At 40.1% G+C, this 22405-nt stretch overlaps 1 protein-coding gene across 1 annotated transcript; it reads left to right on the top strand.

The window, feature by feature from the left end:
* Window positions 1–508: 508 nt before the first annotated feature.
* mrps5 (mitochondrial ribosomal protein S5) lies at window positions 509–21407 on the top strand. The gene is made up of 12 exons (XM_030441675.1): window positions 509–608; window positions 1467–1619; window positions 3468–3593; window positions 4272–4385; window positions 5223–5342; window positions 7247–7281; window positions 15520–15610; window positions 16010–16056; window positions 16384–16441; window positions 19485–19547; window positions 20481–20617; window positions 20790–21407. Exons 1-12 carry the CDS (start codon window positions 560–562, stop codon window positions 21012–21014), a joined length of 1218 nt encoding a protein of 405 aa, XP_030297535.1. The 5' UTR covers window positions 509–559; the 3' UTR covers window positions 21015–21407.
* Window positions 21408–22405: the final 998 nt, after the last annotated feature.

Here is a 22405-nt window from a genome sequence, read left to right as displayed (position 1 = left end):
GATTCTAGCTACATATCTTTTGTTATACTTCATTGTTTATATTTTCCTTATGTGGACTTTCTCCATGGCATGTCCCCCCCGTATATTAACTTTTAGCTATGATACATTGTTTTTGCTATTAACTGTTTTGTACTGCATCTCAACACCATGGTGTTACATGTGGTTTGTCAAGGTTAAATAAAAAACAAATGGATATTAATTCTGTTTTTATGTGTCGATGAACACTGAATGTCACTATTTTGTTTACTGACTTTTTTTAAGCACCCTTTTTTATTAAAGTGTTTTATTTGATTAATAATCAAAGTCATCAGTATGATAGTAGTATTGAGATAAAGCCTTACTAGCCATTCAAGAATAAGCTGGACAAACACAAAAAATAAAAAAAATAGATTCAATGGATAAATAATACTCCGCACCATGAAAATGTGAATACACTCTTTTTTAACAAACAACAAAAGCAAAAATTAAACCGACATACTGTAATTTATGTTTTCGTATTTTTAAACAGGCATATCCAAGACGCCATGTTGTCCTCTGAAGGACCCCTCAGAATCCCAATATGGCGGCGTCCATTCGGGTGTGCTGTGCCCTCCGCATCACACTCGGAGGTGAATTATTTATCTTTCTTGTCCTCTAAAGCTTCTTCAGCACAGCTCTGTGTATATATCGGTGTTTGTTTACTGTGTTTATGTTTACGTGTGACTGTTTTGTTTGTGGTCAGTTGTGTTAACGGACCCGGGAGAAACGTGTCGCTGCTGCAGAGCTGTCATTACCGGGGAAGCCTGAGAAATAACTATCTTTTCAGTGCAGTCAGAGTTTAAATGCTACAGTTTGTGTTGTATAAATACAGCATGCAGTGAAAAATAACATTCGGACGTTAGATTGACGTTTAGATAGAAATTAATTGTGCTCGCTGCCTCGCGCCGTGTCTGTTTTACATGAGATGTTTCTCTCAGGTGTCAGTGCTCTATAATCGGTATTCTATATTGTTTAACTGTCATTGTAACTAATACTTGTGATAGTAATAAAGTATGGAGATGTTAGTACTGATGATTAACACTCTAGTGTTATTTATGGTAAATAGAAATGATCCCCATGTAGCCTTGAAATGAATTTGGTATCCAAAACCAAACTCTATTCAAAAATGTTTCAATTTAATGTTTCCGTGTTTTTAAAGAAACGTAGACGCCTCTGAGAACATAACGGAAGAGCAGCTACGCAATCATGTAGTGCAAGCTTTAATTCGGCAGTACTTACAACCACACTTCATCACAGTGATTTCTCAAATGTCACCAGGCTTTACTGTCTATTCTGTTTTATTCTACTAAATTCTGATGCTTAACTTATGTATTCTTTTAAAACGAAAAGTAGATATCAACATGATGCTTGATGTGACATTTATCACGATGTTTACTGTTAAGTTGATGTTTTTTAAGCGATCCTGTGTGGATGTCTCTCTCTTTCAGGTGTGGCACCACTCCGTACCATAAGCGGAGCAGTTCAGGTGTCCAAGTTGGCGAGTCGAGCCTCAACTGTTTCCCTCCAAAGAAACCCTGCACTCCCCGTGGTCCCTGCAACAGCATGGCAGCAGACAAGACACGGCAGCTTCTTCAACAAGTGTAAGTATTCACAGCAATAACATTATAGTTTGTCAGCTCCAGCCAGAAGTCACCCACAATAGTACAAATGCACACTGAGAAATATATGCTGTGACTTCTTGGCAACTCCAGCAGCATGCAGATTGTAGGTATGAGCCTGTTTATTGGGCGCCTATTTCCACCGTTATTCCCGTCTTCTTTCCACTATATGCATGTTACTGTTTTTGAAGTCCTTAGCGTCGACTCTGGTGACTGATTGGTTTAAAGGAATGCAAACAAGCCAGAACATTTGACGATAATGTGTACAGCTAGGCCTTTCTCCAGCCCGGACACAGCGCTGTGGAGATGCTAGACTTCTCATCTTGTCAGTCTTATGCTGTTATGAATACACCATTTTTACTCTTTACTTGTTTAGAAGCACTACAGTGGTGGGTGGAGACAGCCTGTACACTTCTACTGCTCATGTGCATCAGCATGATTATCCAAAACAGTCACATCTGGGTGATAATGTCAGGGGGGTCCTCATTCTGTTGGTCCTGTAGTGTGTCTTATAATTAATTTTCCCATCAGCAGATGCAGGTTTGTTGTTGCGATGAGTGTTTCTTTCTCACTCCCTCACCGGCTCACTAGCTCCTCTCTTTTTATCCTGTCTGTTTCATTTACACTCACCGCTTCAGCATTTCTCAGACAATAACATATTTTGTGTCTGTCAGCATGTCAGGAATACAAACGCACACACTGTCAAACACACTTTGAAACCCATCTCATTCCATCAACTCTGTATTCGAACTCATATTTCTACGTGGAGAGTCTTTTAAATATTTACTCTCAGGAGGGTTTTGGTCGTATTAACCAGTTTATTCTAGATGTCTCCATCTGTGCATCTACTGCAGACCCTAAACTGGACCGTCCATACTGTATATCTACTTTAGGGGCCGAGTCTTTGCACACATTAAGACTGTATTGTATTTTGATTACAGTCCCTTGGCGATCCCATATGTCACCTGTTTGACATCTTTATCCTCAACCTTTACAGCCTGCAGAGTCCATACATCCTCAGAACAGCCGGCTTTAGTGGGACACTTAAATTCAGCTGCATCATTTCTAAGAAATCACATTCATAGTCTTCCTGAATTTTCGATTGTTTTGGATTAGTGTGCGAGCTAAACTACTTGCCGTGAAAGTGTTGCTGAGAAAATGGATTGATGTTGAACTGAGAATGCCCCGTCAAGTTCTACATCGGCTCTGTTGGCAGGATTGCGACTTTTCAGTCAGGGAAGAAAGAAAGTGGTGTTGAGACAAGTCGCTGAGAGTCACTGTCGGAGAATTTGAATGGTAATTAACAGAGTAGATCCTGTATGCCGGCATTGGGTGCATTTGATTAAAGTAATTGAGGGTTGCAACTAAAAATGATTTCAACAATTAGTCAGCTAACGAGGGGGTCGTTTAGCTGTCAGAAAACAATGGAAGATGACAATCAAATATCCTAGAGAACAAGGTGACATCTTGAAGGGTCTTTCAACTAACAATCAAAATACAAAAATACAAAAATATTGTAATTTTAAACCAAGAAAAGCAGTCAAATCCAACGTTGGAGAACCTAGAATGAAATCAAAGGCAGTGGCAGTGATTTATTGACGCAAAATCTTAAAAACTGAACATTTAAGTTCTCGTATTTCTCATAGTTTTTGGGTCTATTGGTAGAATTTAGAGATCAGAGACAGAATTATTTGCTGATGAATTGAAGTTTGGTTAGTGACAAGATGTCTCACAATCCTTTTCTTTTACCTTGTTCTTGTCTTATACAGATACAATGGAGAAAAGATAAGAATCTGACAGATCTTTAAAGCTGTGTGTGTGTTTTTACAGTGACAGCTGAGGAGTTGTGGAAAGGTGTGTTGGCAGAGTCGGGTGCCAGCGGCAGAAAGGGCCGAGGAAAAAGAACCAAACGCAAACTGAAGAAAGATCTGAACCGAGGACAGAGGATCGGAGAAGGTGAGACGTCGTCTGTCTGTCTTTCTTTTAGTCTCTGCAGATTTTTGTCTTGACTCTCTTGGATCTGATGTCTGAGTCACACCCTCCGAACATTAATTGGATTGTTTCTGTGATTTTCTATGTTTAGAAGTTTTAAAATGTGTCTTTTTCCTGTTAAGTTGTGCGCTGCTGTGCTGATGGACACAACACACATAGAATATTCATTAGATGGTGTTACTAATTTATTACAGCGCTCTACTGTGGGGAGAAATCAGCCTTCATTCATTCTGCCTGTCTTCTTTTTCCTGTTTTCACTTTAAGAGGAACTATATCAGTCTTCATTCAGTCTCAGTGTCACAGTCGCGTCAGTCCGTCTCTTCTCTCCTTTGCTTTCACTTTGACTAAAAGACTTTAAATTATCACTCCTTCACGATCCGTACTCATCTGTCTGTGGTGGTGGAGAAGTCTTAAATAATTTAATTTAAGTCACGCGATGCAGACTAATTATGTACATTTCAGTAAAACAACACAGGTAGGTAAGAAGTTATTCTCAGATAGCAATTTTTAAACTATTAAAATGACTGTAAGTACATTTTTCTAGTACAAATGTTCTTCTCTTGCAACTCCTGCTCTCTTGTGTTCTCCTTTTTCCTGATTGTTTTTTCCTTTTCTCTCTTGCTTTGTGTCTTTAACTTGCAGGCCGCGGCGGCTTTCTATGGCCTGGTCTTAACACTCAGGTGATAAAGGACGGGAATGTGCGGACCGTGAGCCAAAGAAGCGAGAGTGAGCAGCAGGAGGTGCAGGCTGAACTCGGTACGAAGTACAAATCGCACTAAATACACACAAACCCATTTTCAAGTTTGTGAACACGCAGACACACAAAACAGAACACAGATGATAAATCGCATACCGATGCACTCACTGCTGCCATAACACTACAGATCTGTCTGAGTTCAGGGTCTCATTCACTTGTTGCTGCAACTGATGATTATTCTCACTGATGATGAATGTGTTGATTTTTTTCTTGATTAATAGATTAGTTATTTGTTATGTAGAATGCAAAGACATGTTAAAAAATTTTCATTGGTGTTTACTGAAGCCCAAGATCCTCAATTGTCTTGTTTTGTGGAAAGAAAACAGAAAATATTCACATTTAATGAGCTTTAATCTGGGAATCTTATTTTGTTTTATCAAATTAATTGCCCAAAACAATCAAACAGTTATCAAAATAGTTCATTCATTGTTGCAGAGCTGAATTGTTTTATAGAACAAGAAGAGTTTTTAGTCACGGTAAAGGGTTAAAAAAGACTGAATCAAGCATGGTTTACATCCATATTAACTAGCTTACAGCCTTCTTCTTCTTCTCAGCCTGTGCTGGCACATTGCTGCTTATCTTGGCATGTTACCACCACTAGTGGATCAGTGTAATGGTGTGAAACCATTGGCAGGAATGTGCACTGACAAAATGGGGTCCCACTCTGAGAAAAACAGCTCCATAGCCATCCTACGAGAGGTCAAAAACTCCACAGGGAGCTTTTGGTTTTTAGAAACAGAGGCAGTGCTGGTGTGAGATAGAAGCTGCTAGCTTCCCTAACACAGTTAATTTGAAAATGATTAATAGCACCATCGACTATCATGTTCTTCTTGCAGTTAATCAGAGGGATGAGTGGGAGAGGAAGAAGAAGATGAGGGTGAAGAGGGAAAGAGGATGGACGGGAAACTCGTGGGGGGGCACCAGCCTGGGCCCCCCTGACCCTGGACCCAACGGAGGTAAACACTCACACAGTGAAGAAACATTTAAGTCGACGACTGAAATGATAGAAAAAGAAGAAATGGGTGAAGTAAAAGAGGACAAATATAAGAGGAGTCACAAGACAGTTTGGTGGCCATTTAGGACTGATAAAGATGAGAATGTGACCAAAGTGTCGAGTGAGACGACGTCCTAATTTAGAAAGACATCTCTCTCCTTTTCCTATGTGGCGTTTCTTCTTTTCTGTCACACTTCTTCTGTCTTTATACCCAGAACTCTCAATTTTTCCATCTCACTCTCCTCTTTTTCTTTCTCCTGCCATCGCTCGACCCACTTTTTATTTGCTCCTCCATTACACTTTCCATCCCTGTCTTTATTTATCTCTTTCCTCCCACACATTCTCCGACTTGAAACCTAAATAACCGTACTCTTCTCTAGGATGTTTTACTGGTTCTGTACAGTCACCTGACTTTTCATCTGGAGACGGCATAAAATCTAATGTCAGTTCATCCAATAATTTATTTACAAAAATTACCGTATTCCTAAAAAAAACTAATTACTATCATTTACTACAAATTGTATTTGATTATGCTGTATTAATTACCCAGTAAGTGAGTCACACTAACCATTCAAATAAAGCTCAGTGCTGCTGTAGGCATTGTTTTTAATTTTCGCTAACTCTCCATCTGTTTTGCAGTTAGCAATCCCCTCCCTCCTCTATACGTCACCACACTTGCACAACTCCTTTATTTTTTTTAGTCTCTTGCTTGATTTCTCCATCCCCATAGTCATATCTTAATGGTACGTGGCCTTTTTTGGTAATATTATTTACACATTTCCTGCTGATAAATGTTGATATTTCTGCCTTTTGTTTGTGCTTTTGACCTTTTTGTCTTTAATTGACTGTCAACTAAACTGCAAATTGGCCTTTGGGGACATTAAAGACCTACAACAGTCAAATCTTCTAGATTTGAGTAGAGGCTGTAATGTTCACCGTCTTATGTAACAGGAGGGTTCATATCGGGACTTTGGGTTGAATGTTGATTGCAGTATTTTAATGTAAAGTCTTCAGTCTCTGAGGCCAATAAAGGCGCCTCTAATCAACTCTTCATTACAAACTCACAGCTGGTTAGAATCCACCTGATTCACTGACGGAGCTGCTGTCTTGCTGTTCCTTATTATTACGTGTTTTAATTTTGTCTGAATCAAGTTCAGCCCGTTTACCTTCCTGATGGACGAGGTGCTTTCTCCTGCTTCTTTTTCATCAGCTTTGTTTCTCTTATTTCCTCTTGATATCACCTCTCTCTCTCTCTCTCTCTCTCTCTCTCTCTCTCTCTCTCTCTCTCTCTCTCTCTCTCTCTCTCTCTCGTCGCCGTGCTAACAAGCTCTGACACCGTGAAATGCATTTGCGCTCTCTCCAACACGTACGAACACTTTTCTTTTACAACACACTCTGTCTGTCGCTCTCACTCGCACACAAATACACAGCGGCCCTGGTGAATGTGACGTTCAGAGAGCTGTAACTAGGTTGTTTCTCTCTGATCAGGTTTAGCTTCTTGCAGATGGTGAGCTCTAATGTCCCAGCTGAGGGGTGAGCGTGTGTGTGTGTGTGTGTGTGTGTGTGTGTGCATCTCCTCAGTGCCTCTGAGTCAGCGCTCCATTGTTTGTTGTTAATTGGTAAGAAGTGAACAGGCTGCTGTTGGGAGAGTAACATCCTTCAGAGGTCACTGACAATGAGAAGTGTCAACTCGTTACATTGCAGCAAGGGCTTCTGGGTATTTGTTACGCTAGCAGGAGCCTGGTTTAATCTGTTTAAAGTGTGTGTGTGTGTGTGTGTGTGTGTGTGTGTGTGTGTGTGTGTATGTGTGCCTGTGCCCGGATAAGTTTGTGTGTAAAAGCTGTCTTTGTTTTGCTCTCCCCGCAGAAACCTACGAAGACTTTAATTCCCGTGTCATTGAGGTGAGTGTCTCTCTTTTCTGCTGAAACAAACCACAAACATAAACATGGGAGTTTTAATTATCAGCAGCTGGTTTTGTAAATGGGAGCCAACTTTATTCTGACCTTGTAGAAACTGCGTTGTGTTTTAAGTGGATGTTGTTCTAATAATTACACTAATTACCAGTCAGCTACATCATGAAACTGCTAAAATATAAAAAGAAAAGTAAACTGACACGTCGCCCCCATAAACTGTTCGGAAAAAAGGGCAGATGCTTTCAGAAAATACTTGAGGTGGTTCGATGAGCCGTCTGTCAACCTCGTCTATTGCAGGCTAACTTCCAGTGATCGGATCAGCAGCTGCCACTAGTGGAGCTAGTTGTTAAATAAAGCTCTTGCCGACATCAGTCAGGGAAAAAGGATTGAAGATCAAATAAACTAATTTAACGATGCGCTACATTGGCTCTGATGCAACATCCTCTCACACAATGTCTCGCCCACAGCAATATCTGATTGGTTTTGCGTCACAATTAACAGCCTATAAATAATAAGATAATCTAAGTAACTAAATTGATCAAATACATATAGTGGAGTTTACTTAAGTAAAATACCTGAAAATTGTTCTTAAGAGCAGCACTTGGGTAAACTTTACTTGGCTTTATGTCATCAATGGTCACATGATCACATGATGTCAAAAATTCAGCTGCCTTCAAAGTAAAAAAAAAGAAGGCATTGAATATTGAGAAAATATAAACTCATAAAATTGTCACATTAGTTACTTTACAATTTGAGAGAACAGTTTAACAGAACAGATGGTTTAAATAAAATCAGTTATCTTTAAACCTGTAACAGCTGACGCGTTTGGCCACATGGAGGCAGCAGAAACATCTCTGTGCCCCGTCGTGACAGTGACGGCGCTCTTACTAAATCAGACTGTACAGGATAATGATGCAGAAAGCCTCAGAGGGCAAAAACTGTTTTCAAGAAACTCAGAATAGTGGAAGACCCAGTGTGGCGTGTACACACGGATGGTGTTGGAGGCAAAACTGCTGAGCATGGATAGCTGCAGTTGAGCTTTACATTTTATGTCATTCTGCCGCTGCAGCGCGTGGAGATAATATGCTTATTAAAATGTTGAGTTGACCTGGATTTTTTGGGTGGGGGGCTTCCTGCAGCCAAATAGTGTCATTTCTAAAAAGTCACATTTGCATCTGTGTTTGAAACAAAGTGTGTGTGTGTGTGTGTGTGTGTGTGTGTGTGTGTGTGTGTGTGTGTGTGTGTGTGTGTGTGTGTGAGAGAAAAGATAAGCTGTATGGACGGACTCAGTTCATTTAGATTCTTGGTCTGTCCTACTATATTTTACCTTAATTCAATTGGTACTAATGGACCTGACTAAACTAATGGGGGTAATGCTACAAGGTCACACACACACACACACACACTGTATACACATTTACTTGTACAGGGACACACATGCGAGCATTTAGTTAAATACACATTCAGTACATAGACTCTCTGTCACACAGTATCTACATTGTGTGTGTGTGTGTTTGTGTGTGGTGTGTGTGTGTCACATTAATAGTCTTCCCCAGCCCTCCTTCCTGCATAATTAAGAGTGGTGTCACAGACATTAGGCTTCCCCCTGGAAACTGGCGGACGCTTTTATGGTGCCATCTCCCTCTATAAATACATCCTCCGTGTGTGTGTGTGTATCTGGGTGTGTATCTCTGTGTGTGTGTGTGTGCACCACTATAAATTCAGGCCTAATGAAATGAAAAAGGCTTACTGGAATAAAAGGCTTGTCTCCCAAGGACGATGACGTCGGCATGCCATTAGTGAACACGTCCGACAGCAGGAGAGGAGGAGAAAGTGAGAGAGGAGGAGAATAGTTGTGAGAGTGAGTAAGAAAGTCGGAAGGTGAGAGAGGACAGGAAAGAAAGTAAAGAGGGTAAACAGAAGAGCGTCACTGATGCAAGATGTTATGTGTCATGAAGTCACTATTTACATGAATGAGAGGTAAATTAATTAGATAATCCAAAAAATCTTCAGGCCCTCCTGGATGAACTCAATAATTAATGATTTTCAGTTGGGGTGTGAATATTTTCTCACAATTCAAATCCATTTTGATTTCTAGGTGTCCGATCTAATTCACAATCAATTTTCCATTCAAAATTGGTTAATGATTGATGAACAAATAGAACTATTTTCAGTCTGTTGCTCCAGTTGAGTTATTTTTTTCACCACAAAGTTTGTTTAACCACAGAAATATGACTTCAAACTGGGGAATACCTCCATCAAGGCCCGACAGTGACCTTTTATACTCACTTATAGATACCAGTCACCAAAACATGCCTGATGATGTGACAAAATGTTGAAAAACGGCCTATATTGCAATCTTAATGAATGTCCTGGATCTGTCCGTTTCTCTGGGTCCGTACCAACAGTTAATGTGGTCTGTTCTGGGCTGAGACGCATCCTCTGTCCAAGTTTTAAGGAAATCCGTTCAGTAGTTTTTGTGTAATCCTGCTGACCAACAAAAAACACAATCCCTTTAAATGCTCATGTTGCTGCCTGTCTGCTGGATGGGTAAATAAGCAAATGTTTCCTGGTATGGTAGTGACAGCAACTTCACAATGTAAAAATATGTGGACGTTGTCATTCATCTTACTGTGCTGCCCCTGAACTGTGAAAAAGTAATGATTTACGGAGGTTTAAGTTGAAGTGTGTGAGGACACGATGGAGTGAAACGCAAAGAAACATCAAAAGTAGAGCATGCGCCATCGTGTTTAAATTAATCCAGCGTAATAACCATTTAGCTGAATGTGCACAGTCTTGGAAGGAGCTGTAATCTGTTCTCTGAGAAGAGAGCGAGGGATGACGGAGAGCTGAGGTAACAGTAAAGACAAGAGCGAGAAGAGAGTTCGAGCGACAGAGAGAAAAGTGATGTTCATGGCCTCTCTCCAGGTACAGCAGCCACTTGGACAGGACTCAGTGATTTCATTAACAGAGATGGAGCGTTGTCAGTGTCAGAACAGGGGCTGTTATCCTCTTCTCTCTCTCTCTCCCTGAAGTCAACAACCTTGAAAGTTTTGCTGAAAGTAAACAGACAGCAGGATGGATGAGAGCAACTTTCCGAGACTTTCTATTGGATTAAATGTTGCGTTTTGAACGGGCGGCTCAGCGAGGCACGTACAAAACTTAATATCTTAAGTGAAAAGCACATTTTACAAGAAGGCATCGCTTGCATATTTGTTGTGGTGGATTTTGTAGATGAAGATGCACAGAGCGCGATATTAAATTGCACGCAAATAATATGCATTTAAGTTTAGTTACATGTTTTTTAATGAAAGTCAATTTTGAGCTGTTGAAATTAAAACCGGGGGCAGTTTTCTCACATTTACCTTTTATTGTCTCTTAATTGCAGACAAACACAGCAGAAGATTGAAGATTTTAAATGGAAGATTTTAATTAGTTTAACTGTTTTCACAAAGATTTTTTAAAAAAGATGAACGACAAACTCATTAGTTTGATTCTGTCTTATTTTCTCGTGTTTACTCACAATAACCTGCGCATTATTTAGTAATTTGCATGAGCCAACATGATGATTATATTTCTGCTCAGTCGTTGAAAGAAGCTTCCTTTAGACATCAGTTTGTTGTGGCTTTTGAAGCGGCACACATTGGCACAATACTTTATTTTCACTCTCAACATGAATCATACGTGATGACAGCAGTGCAGAGATCTGTGTGTGTGTGTGTGTGTGTGTGTGTCCTCAATAACATTATTGTGACTATTTTACAGCCAACTTGAACAGATTTCTAATGAAACTATATTGATTTTTACTGGAGTTTATTAGGTTGTTTTGCAGTCAGAAGGGTTTCTCATAAACTTCTGATCAGACTTTTATTTTGACAGTGATCTGGAGCTCACATTTCAGCCATCAGATAAAAATGAATTTCTTGCAAAAGCTTTGAAAAAGACACCAGAGACTTGATTCCAAATCCACATTGCAAGAGTTCAGTAAAAAATATAGTTGCATTCCCATTCACACATTTGATGCACAATACATTTTTTGGCTGAGGTAGAAAAGTTGATATATAGATAAAAGCAGATTGAGACAAAATGCAACAGACCCAGCAAATTGCAAGTTTCATAAACCCTATTCGCATGAGACTAGTTTTACCTGGAAACCTCTTGTCATTATGTGATAATTGTGAAGGTAAATTTAAAATTCCTCTGTATGTTACTGACCATACTTCACTAACACAAAGGTAATGTGATGATAATAGTCCTGTGTGAATTGGCATCGCTGTGATTCGGGGTCATATCTTCTTTATCATCTGCTGTCTGTAGTCAGACAATGAAACAATTATGAACTTTGATTGCGGTTCATAACGTGTTGAGTAGTTTAACAGCTGTGCCGTGAGATCGGCTTAATTGATGGTGGAAATGAGTTATGACAGAGAAAGTTAGGAGCAGCGAAAGGTCGTTGCATTAAATGTGGCCACAAAGCATCTGTTACTTGATCTGAAGGGGCTGCAAATGTGCATTAAAGCTTGTAACACATTCAGAAAGTGGACAAAACAACTGTAACCTACGACCACAGCAGCTGTTGAAGAACAGACACTTTGCTTCTGAAACGTTGACGTCATGTTGATGCCTTCACACTATATTTGGGGGATAATCAAGTAAAATACAGACTTTGCTTTTTCTGCGTGAATGCACAGAACGAAACACTGAGGATTAAATCGCACAAAGAGATCCTCTGGTAAAACTTGTGACCTGCACATGGGGCTGCTGTCACTGCCACTGTAGTGGAGAGAAGAAACATTTCTGCAGATGAAAACAACTCAAACAGGCAACGACCAAAACTGCTGAAACACAGATGCCACATGATAACGACAGCATTATACTATTAAATCATAAACCTTTATTTTCTCTTTGGTTGAGCTTCTCTGTGATGGCTGTAATAAAGACAGCCCCTTTGTAAATCAATAAAAAAGTAATACACACAAAATATGCCATTGGGGAAAAGTAGCAGAGGCACAACATCACACACTAAATCAATATATGCAATGAGTGAGGTAGTTTTCTGGTCAGGATCTGCCAATTTGGCCAAGACAGTGATCATTTGAGCACATTCTAAGTTTGCTTCACAGTAATTCATCAGCGCCTCGTTGCAACATTTGGCAAATAAAAGAGTTTTTAAAAGTTGGTGATCAAAAAGCAAGGTCAGGGTGGATGAGAATAACTCCAGAATATGGCATCCTGCTCACTACACAAGCTGAGGAAACACAGACTGATGTTATATCATCATATCACATAGAGATTACTACAAGGATTTATCCCATGTAACTCTTTGCGCTATTCAGTGTCATGAATGGTGTAAAGAGTCAAGATGTCATCTCAAGTTAGAGGAGTGTTTAGCGTCGGGAGAGGTTTGTGCACTCGCAGCGCCTTCTGCTTCCATGTGGTGAGAACTCCTCCCCTGCACTGCAGCGTTCAGACAGATACAGGGGGAGAGACACGCAGCAACAGACTGAGAAAATAAGAGATGAAACAGAAGTGAGAGCGAGCTAGAAGCATCCTCCCACTGCCATGCTGTCGCTCATCCGGCCGAGGATGAAACTCAGCCCATCTGCTCCGCTGCGAGCGCCTCGCAAAAAAAACTGCTGCATCTTCACCTAAAATGTGGAGCCAAAAGCCGAACATCACTGGAGATATTTACACACATTTCAAGTAGAGTCTGGCTGTAAGAAGCTACAAGTCGCATCAAAACATGATAGTTCATACTTGGTTGAATTTGCATTTGAAGAAACAGTGTTGAGATCCCATCTGATCTGGAGCTTTGAATAGTTACCTTATCCTCAGCTTTGCATGCATGTGGGTTTGCATTTACACCACAGCAACTCCTCTGTATGCATGTATAGTGAATGTAGAGAAAGGTAAAAGACAAAAGGTGTCAAGTATTTGGAGGCTTGTGGCACCATTTGTACCTCTTGTGTGTGTGTGTGTGTGTTTTCTCTACAGGGTTGTGTTTTCAGTGTTTTGTTGTCTGCTGCTTCTCTGACCTCAATCCTTCTGCTGTGGCCCCCCAGTCAAATTATAAATCCTCCACTGAAATGCGTGTTGCATAACGAGCGAAGCTGAAGGCGCATCTTGACTTTGAAGTTCCCTCAGCCGAAATTCAATGCTTGTTCTGTCACTTACGCTCTCTGGCGGGGGATGAAAGTGTCAAGGTGAACCGTGCTGGTGGTCCCTGCACAGGCGCACCCAGAGAACAAACACTAAGCAATAGATAGGAAGAGACGCCAGAACACTCCTGGATCCTTTTTGTTTACACAAGAAGAGATATCACATTATTTTTTTATTTATTTGTGTTTGAGGTCAATATGGAAGTCACAGTTTCAGGGTTCATAGGAAAGTTTAAGCAGGACAATCGTGCAAAAATAACAATGTGGATGTTCTGGTAAATTTCTAACCAGAATGAGAAAAGTTCCTGTGCAGGAACTCGTGGCAGAAGTGAGATAATCAGCTATACAGTTTTGAAATCACTAACTACCTTGAAAAATATTGATATTCAGTACTATGCTCAGAAAACTTTAGTTTTTTATACAAAGTTTCATACAAAGATGAATATAACACGGTTTATTTACTGCGAGTTGAGAAAAACAGCATCTGATTTGGGTACACAGAAGTCAGAGCTCAAAGGTGTCTTTTCATCACTAGGTTTCACGTACCCAACAACAGGGCAGCAATGTCAGCACAACCTTTCTCTTATCCATGATTTACTGTTAATTCATTGCTGATGAAGCTTGCTGGGAAGCCAAATTGTTCCCCAACGGCTAATTTTAAGGAATGCAGGTGATATGTCCGTCTCAGACGTCTGTAAAACTGTTGACAGGACACCTCAAAGTGCAGAAAATATCAATTATGACTCTTTATTTTTTAAGTTTTTGGTCATGGAGGTTTTAGATTTGCAAAACGTAAAGTTAATGTGACATTTTATTTTGTTTAACAAAGTCTTAATAGCCTTATATTTCAACGCTAATTACTGTCATGTTGTGTTTTTCCAGTAATTCTCCTCCCTGCGCTCATGCAGTAAAAAAAAAGAAAGAATAAAAGCCTTTTTCTGGTATCCCGGTCCAGTTTATCCAATCAGGATAAAAAACTCCATAAAGAAGCAGTCCTGTTCTGTTATCTGCATGTCTGGCGATTACTTCCGCACATTCACGTGGTGATATTGAGAGGAGGGAGGAGATTGCTAACTGCGAAAAGGACGGGAAGTTAGCTAAAATATAAAGTCAATGGGCCAAGTGGGAACACACGAGTGGAACAAACGGGAGTGGGCTGAATAACCAGGAAGTAAACCCAGAAGTTAGAAAGTTTTGTGACGTTTGGTTATTTGATCTATTGGTCCTTGTTGATTGTGTGCATCATGTAGTGACTGTGACTCCCATACCGTCGCAGATCTGGTTACTTCCTATTTGCTGAACAATTTTTAGCTTAGACTGCCCCCAAGTGGGAAAATAAGTTATTATTGTAACATCAGTAGTTGTAAAGTAGTTATGTTAGTCTTGAGGGTTGCAGCTACTATAAAATCAGAGTTTTTTTTTTTTTTTTTTTTTTACAAGACTTTAAATGAAGAAAGGTACGGCTTAAAATATCTTCTAATCAGTGCTGTAATTATCCTAATGAGCTCACTTTAATTAGCTCATCAGTATAACTGGCTAGTTTTATTTATCATAGTGATGTTCAGCAGCTCTGCACACTGTCGCTTCCTGTGTGTGTGTTGTTCCTATAGTTTTGTTAATCCATAATCAAGATGTTTTTTACTTCCTATTCTAAATCATCTCATGTGTTTAGTGGCTTCTCTCTCTTTCCTCACCCTCTACTCTTCTTCTCTTTTGCTGATTCCATCCTCTACCTTCCCTCCATCTCTCACTCTCTCTCTCTCTGAGGTGTGTCTATGCTGCCCCCTGGTGTTTTTAAAGTCTTATTGCAGATAGTCGATCAGCTTGAGTGGTTGCATGAGGGAGGACGGGGCTGTGTGTGTGTGTGATGGATGATTGTTTGACTTTGTTTAGAGATCGATGAAAGTCATTTCAGTCTGGATCGGGGTGCTGGTCCACAGTGACAACACACAGACATACATACACATTACAAACCTAAACAAACTTTTTTGTCTGTTCAATAACTATTTTAAATTGAACCAAGGATACCTGAAACTTGATAACAGCCGTGTTTGTTGTTGTTTTGTAGGTGAAGAGTGTTTTCAACATGACGGCCAAGGAGGGCAGGAAGAGGTCCATCAGCTGTCTGGTTGCCGTGGGAAACGGCAACGGAGTCGCAGGTTTGACCCTCTGAAAATTTAACAAAAGCTAGAAAAGTAACTGAGAAACCTCCCGAGCCTCTGTAGATTTGGAGAAGTTCAGGAAACAGTTTGACAGTTTTCTAACTCTTCAGAAGCGAACTGTGAAATCAAAAAGAAGAAACTGCTGACGAAACTCTGCGGAAATCCAACTCAGCCTCTTATTACAGTCTGTTCAAGTAGCTTTATTTCAAAAGGCATCACATCAAAGACTTTATGCAGTTTTATAATCACTGACACAACATTCACATTTTGGTTTTAATTGAAAACATTTCTTATAAATGACACCGTAAACTGTATATTCTCTCTGTAACTCAGAGCTCAGTGTTCCTCTCTTCACTCTCTGAGCTGATTTAAATCCGACTCCTCTCCCTCCACCAGGCTTCGCGTTGGGTAAAGCAGCAGACAGGAACACAGCTCTGAGGAAGGTAAGGTTTTTCTGCTTTTGCAGCATTTTTCTACTGAACCCCAAAATTAACTTTCCTCTAATACTCCTGGGTTGTCACTGATTAAACCTCCTCACAGTTCATTGTCTCACATTTAGAGACCAATGCAACACAACTGAACTACAGTTTAGATTAAGTAACTGATATTTGTTTCCTCAATGAAAGAAAAGTAAAGACTAGCCAGTTTTTAAATCGCAGTATATTATATTACCTAAGAAATATTTGCACCTATTTATACTTATGTTGATTTAATTTTAAAAGAAATAACTTCCTGTTTGTGTTTTTCTGTCTCGTTACTGTGACCTGCAGGCCAAGAACAGAGCCATCCACTACTTGTACTATATAGAACGATACAATGACCACACCAGTAAGTGATTATATTTGTGTTTGTCATCACCGCATCTCTGTCTTTTTACTTTTCCTTCTTCGGCTGCTCATTCACATCCTTCCTTTTCTTGTTTGAAAAGCTACTAGTGCTTTAGTTTTTCTTTTTTAACAAGAACATCCTCAACATCACTAAGAACAGAGTACGATTAACAATTACTTTCATTGGTGATTATTGTTTTCTTACTTGAATAGCGAAGATAATTTACTACCATAGAAGAGGAAAGAATCCAGATGATGCACACATTTATGAAGATGCTCTTTTGACCTTTTCTTTTCATTAAACATTACAAAAATGAATTGGTTCTAAAAATAGTTGGTGATTAATGTAATTGTTGACAACTAATCCAGTAATTGTTGCTGCTCTGCTGCAGACTGGGACTGTCACGATATCGTTATTTTAACCACACGATTGACACCGCCAAATGTATTTATTTATAATGGCGATACTATTGCTAATTGATTGATGTCATCAGTTTGTTTTCTTATTTTCCCCCGAAGACCAAGATATTTTCTTACACAGTTGATTGAGGTTTGTTCTGATGATTCAACCGGAAAAGGTTTCATGCTGGTGCAAACTGTAGAGTGCTCCAATTCTGAGTCACATAAAATGAGAAAAATAAATGGGAGATAAGTTCCAGAAGCAGGCGCACCTAAAATAGCGTCTCCCACTTTACACCTCTATTACTTCCACTTCCCCCCTCCTACCTTTCCCTCCATCTCCTTATACTCCTCCTACACCGTCCCTCTCTTCTCCCCTTTGTCCTAAACTGTCTCCTCATATCATCTCTTTGTACTCATCTTGAACTCACAATGTTGAAAATGGATTTTTGAAGAAAGGTATCAGAGTCAAGAAGCACCAGTCGTACTTTCGTATTGTAAAGCGTCATATGGCTGCTGCTGCTGCTGATGCTGTTGAAGAGCAGAGCCAGGAAGATTAATGTGTGTGAGTCATCAACCTTCACCGCGCCCACCGGAGGAGAAAGTTTGCTTCCTGTTCTGGCCTGAGACCAGATCAGAATTGTCTGTATGTGCGTGTGAGCTCGAACTTCGGTTTATTTAATTCATAGAGAAAAATAGCAAAACCCTCCCACATGCCAGCTCTCACCGTGTGACCATCTGCAACCTGTCTGGACCGCCGTGTGATTGGTTGTTTGTTTACTTCTTTGTCACACAGCTTATAAATCATTTTTGTCATCATTCCTTCGCAACCTCTGCTGCTCACTCCCTCACCGAAGTCCGCAAATGGTTTTTCCAACCCATCTGTTTGTTTGACAGTCAGTAAGATAACTGAAATAGTTGGAATCCAGTGGCCAGTTTGCCTGCAGGTGTGTCATCATTCAGGTTTTTGGTGGCAGTCCAGATCTGGGATTTCATCTGCCAGATGATCAACAGTTTTTCTTCAGAGAAATCCTTCAGGAGGCCGCAGGCTTGTGAATTGGACAATTGCTCAGATCTGGCAGATGTCCGAGCTCCACTTTCCTCCCAGGTCTTGGCGTTGACACCAGTAATCCCACTCACTGAGCACCAGGCTTACTTTGTGGACATTCATGTTGCTCCAGTAGTTTTCAGTACAACACTAAGACAAATTGAATTTAAATACATTTAAATGCGGCTGTGAGCTGTTTGGACAGTTTCCACTTTTGACCTTCAGGACTGAAGAACAAGCAAACTAAGAATTTTGAGTCCTGTTGATTCAATAACTGCCACTTGTGGTCTCGTTATCAAAGGGAAATAAACGATTTATGCCAAGTGTTGGGAAGGTCAGACACAGTTGCTGATCAGACCCGGCAAACTCTGGAGGAGAGAGTCGGTGCAGAGCCAGACCTGCTGGAGGAATAAACATCCTGCTCTGATTCATCACCACTCCTGTTTATCAGCCTGACTGCCGCAGTGATCCGTGGAGGTGACCTCCATTTTCTAGTGTATATGTTCTGTAATGTTGACTCCCAACTGGAGCTGGAGCGTCTTTACTTAATAAACGTAACTTTACAGAGTATTAAGAGAAAAAGAATCAGTGAGTTCAGTGAAGGCAAACACACAGACGTAAAGTCAGTGTGTTTCATTACTTGCTATCTTACAGCTAATGTATGGTAAAGTTATCTGCCAAATGAAATACACTGTTACCTTCAGTAAACTTATTTCACTGGGTATGAATATTGTTGGAAAAACTTGGAATAATAAAAGTACACACTGGTCATTTTTAGACATTTAAATGTGAGATTCTTACATCTTGAAAGTCATATTTTAGTCCAGTGTTCAGAGTTGGTGACTAAAACATGTGAAAACACTCGCTATCATTTCTGTCTGCTTTGACTTTGTGGCTGTTTGGATCTGTGAGTCACACGTCACACCAAAGACACACACTTCCAAATGAACGTGGACCTCCTGCAGCCGCAGCAAATGTTCAGCTCCCTCTGTGGTGTACGCATGTGACATTTAGTTTTGCATTTAAGATGTCTTCACACAGCGGGGTGTGTCCTCCCAGCACAAAATGTTCTTTCTATCACTGCATCATATCTGTCCTCCCATCCGTAACTCCTTCCCTTGCTGTTGTTGCAGCACCAAGTTAAAAACGCAATTCATTAGGAGTGTTATATTTCAGATGGATGTCTCGAGGATGCAGGGACGGCAGCCAAAAGAGATTCGAGAGAGATTTGACACAAGATGTTAGCTTCAGGCTATGAAGTTATACAGTTTCATCAGGCGTGATTCAGCAGCACACGGCTCCCGCTGAGGGATTGTGTCTAAATAAGTTATGAGCCACAGCTGCTGCAGTGAGCAGGAGAAGCTGGCATGTGGAAGGACATCTGGTGGGCAGGTGGAGAAACACAAGACCGGAGGGAGAACAGCGGGAAATATGCATGACACAACACGAGTGCCTTCACTTGGAGATGACGCAAGACATGTGAAAATAATGAGTTTTTAGAATAATTTTGTTTTATTGATTAGTTTTGATGTTTGCTCTCTTTCCTTTCTATCCAGTGAGTAATTGAGATGTGTTGTTTTTTTTTTCTCTTCAACAGTTTTTCATGACATTGAGTCTAAGTTCAAGAAGACAACGCTTCGTATGAAGAAACAAAACGAAGGTATGATTCTCTTCATTTAGTATTTAGTGGAAATGATAACGGCTTCCATTTAAGCTTCCTGATATATGTATTCTGCTCCACTTTTTGTACTTTAGAGCTCGTATAAGTTCCCCTCTGTGAATGCACTGATTGTGATGCTATATGAGAGAGGAACAGAAAGTCGAGTGTGTGCATTAAAGTGAAACTCGCTAAAAAGCAACCGAGGCTTTATTTGTGATTGAATACGAGTCAAACCTTTGTGTAAATGCATAATTACAAAGAAAGAGGCACTTTTAAGATATACAGTAGTTTCGTTTTCGGGCAAGCTAATTTTCAACGGGGTGCGGGGGCACTCTGACGCTAGCATCAAAATCGCTATTTTTAAAACACTAAGAAGGCTCGACACAACATGAAACTTTGCTCGTAGCATCACCAGGGTCTCTACACATGAACACGAGCATTGAGAACATTGTTTGTGTACGCAGAGTTTACTAAAATAAGGGTTGGGTTAGGGTAGACCCAGCTCCAACAGTGAGTAGTTCAAAAATCCTCTTTTTAGTAAACTCTACGTACACAAACAATGTTTTCAATGCCCGTGTTCATGTGTAGAGACCCTGGTGATACTACGAGCAAAGTTTCATGTTGTGAAATTAGCTTGCCCGAAAGCGAAACTACGGTACATCTTAAAAGTGCCCCTTTCTTTGTACTTATGCATTTACACGAAGGTTTGACTCATATTCAATCACAAATAAAACCTCAGTTGCTATTTGGCGAGAGTTTCACTTTAAGGTGAACAATTAAAGCAACACTATGTAGGCAAACTTTTTAAGCAATTCTGGGGAAAAGAGTGATTTGTTACCGTCATTGTCAGTTCGCCAAATACTGACACTTTTAGACACTCGATGATGATAATAAATGTGTTCATTTTGTTTGATTCTCTGTCTGTGTCTGCAGGTTATGGTCTGCACTGCCACAGGGCGGTCATCACTTTGTGCAAGCTGATCGGCATACAGGACATGTACTGCAAAGTACAAGGATCTGTCAATCTCCTCAACATCACCAAAGCCCTCTTCACTGCATTAGCCAATCAGGTGAGGCCATACTGACAAAGTAGGAGGGCTCTTTGATAGGAGACTGTTTAGAAATTTGTTTCACCTGCTGCTGGGAAAACCTCGGTCTCTGGATCTGAAACATTTGGAAAACTAGAACAAACTCGGCCTGTTGGTTTATGAGCCTCAGTAACCTCTTTTCTCTCCCCTGCAGGAGACCCACCAGAAGCTAGCAGAAAAGAAGAAGCTCCACGTCGTGGAGTTTCAGTCACAGAAAGGCCCACTGCCTAAGTTGGTGGCAAGTCCGAAAGACGGGGCGCAACCTGTCGGGGAGCCTGAGGACGACATCCCCAATACTCGTCTGCACTGGGACGAAGTACGAGCCGCACAGGGAATCAAGCGCTCAGTCTGGGCAAGTGTCAAACGCTCCGTCTTGTAGTGTGGGAGTGGACTGATGACTGGATCGGACCACAAGACAGATTACTGATTGAACTGATAGAGGCCAGAAGGGCCACATGGAAAGCTGAAAATATGTGTATAAAAAGGATGTTTTTTTTTCTCAAGTAGAATACAAAAAAATGTCAGAAATCTCCAAATCTAGTGGATCATGAGCGTTCAAACGAGATTAAAAGATGTCTGTTTCTCAAACTGATGATTTTTCATTTGGTCACATAATTGTCCAAGTACACCAGTTAAAGGACAGTATTGAGATGACTATATATTGATGTTTCCTTTATAACTGTAAACAATCTTCTGCTTCTTCACCCACATAGAATCGTTGCAAAATACTAGATGTGTTAAATAAATAAACTACACACCTGTGAAAACCTTGTCTCTGAATCATTAAACAAGTTCTTTTAAACAAATGACCTCCCCCAGCAGGGAGGCCTTGTTCATCCTCCATAACAGAAGGATTAAAAGCTTGATCTTCAGAATAATTACGCCTTTTTTCACCAAAACCCTCTGACTAAATAAATGCCCTTTTTGCAAGGCTATTTTCTATTTCTTTTTTCTGATTTTCTCAGAAGCGTGTTGTTATGGCTGATCGCTGCGTTTGAGTATGATTCTACTGTATGCATCAGTGGTGTGTTTAACAGCAACAAGACAAATCCTGCACAATATACAGTACAATGACAAAAAGGTGCTTCATTGTACAGGTACACACTTGCTTCTTCCCACTAGGGTGTATCGCATGAGTAGGTTTGACTCATATTCAACCACAAATAAAGCCTCGGTTGCTTTTTGGCGAGAGTTTCACTTTAAGGAGCTGTTTGTACATATTTAGAAAAAAAAAAAAAAATGTATATCAGTTTCTTAGACATTTTCCTCATAACAGTCTGAATTATAAATTGCTAGATTTTTACATTGGAGTTTGGTTACAGGTGCAGGAAGGAGAAGTCGTGACTCGTTACCTTTATTTTTCACTTCAGCGAAAGTTCACAACACTTATAATATGATGTATACACACAGTATTATGAGAGAGGCTCATCTTAATCTACTGCTTTCAGGCATTCACTGTTTCCATTTGAATTAAAGAATGAAACTACAATGAATCAAAAAGTCACATTGTGTATGAATCCGTGTACCCTTCGTTCTTTGGTTTTTCCGTTTCAGAACCAAATTAAAATAACAGAAAAACAACTTTGTTTTTCTGTTAGGGGAAACACCCCGATCTCATCATCATGACGTCTACCACTCCTAAATCCGAATTTTCCAAATATCACAACAACAAAACAGTAAAAATCAAAAAACTTAATTTTCACGTTATTCTGTTTTTGTTTTAAAACAGAATAACAGCTACAACATGTGTGATTTTGTGTTATTCTGTTT

Source organism: Sparus aurata, chromosome 15, assembly GCF_900880675.1.
Source record: "Sparus aurata chromosome 15, fSpaAur1.1, whole genome shotgun sequence".
NCBI classification, from domain to species: domain Eukaryota; kingdom Metazoa; phylum Chordata; class Actinopteri; order Spariformes; family Sparidae; genus Sparus; species Sparus aurata.
Note: the sequence above shows the minus strand (reverse complement) of the source record. Positions and strands in the feature narration are given on the sequence as shown.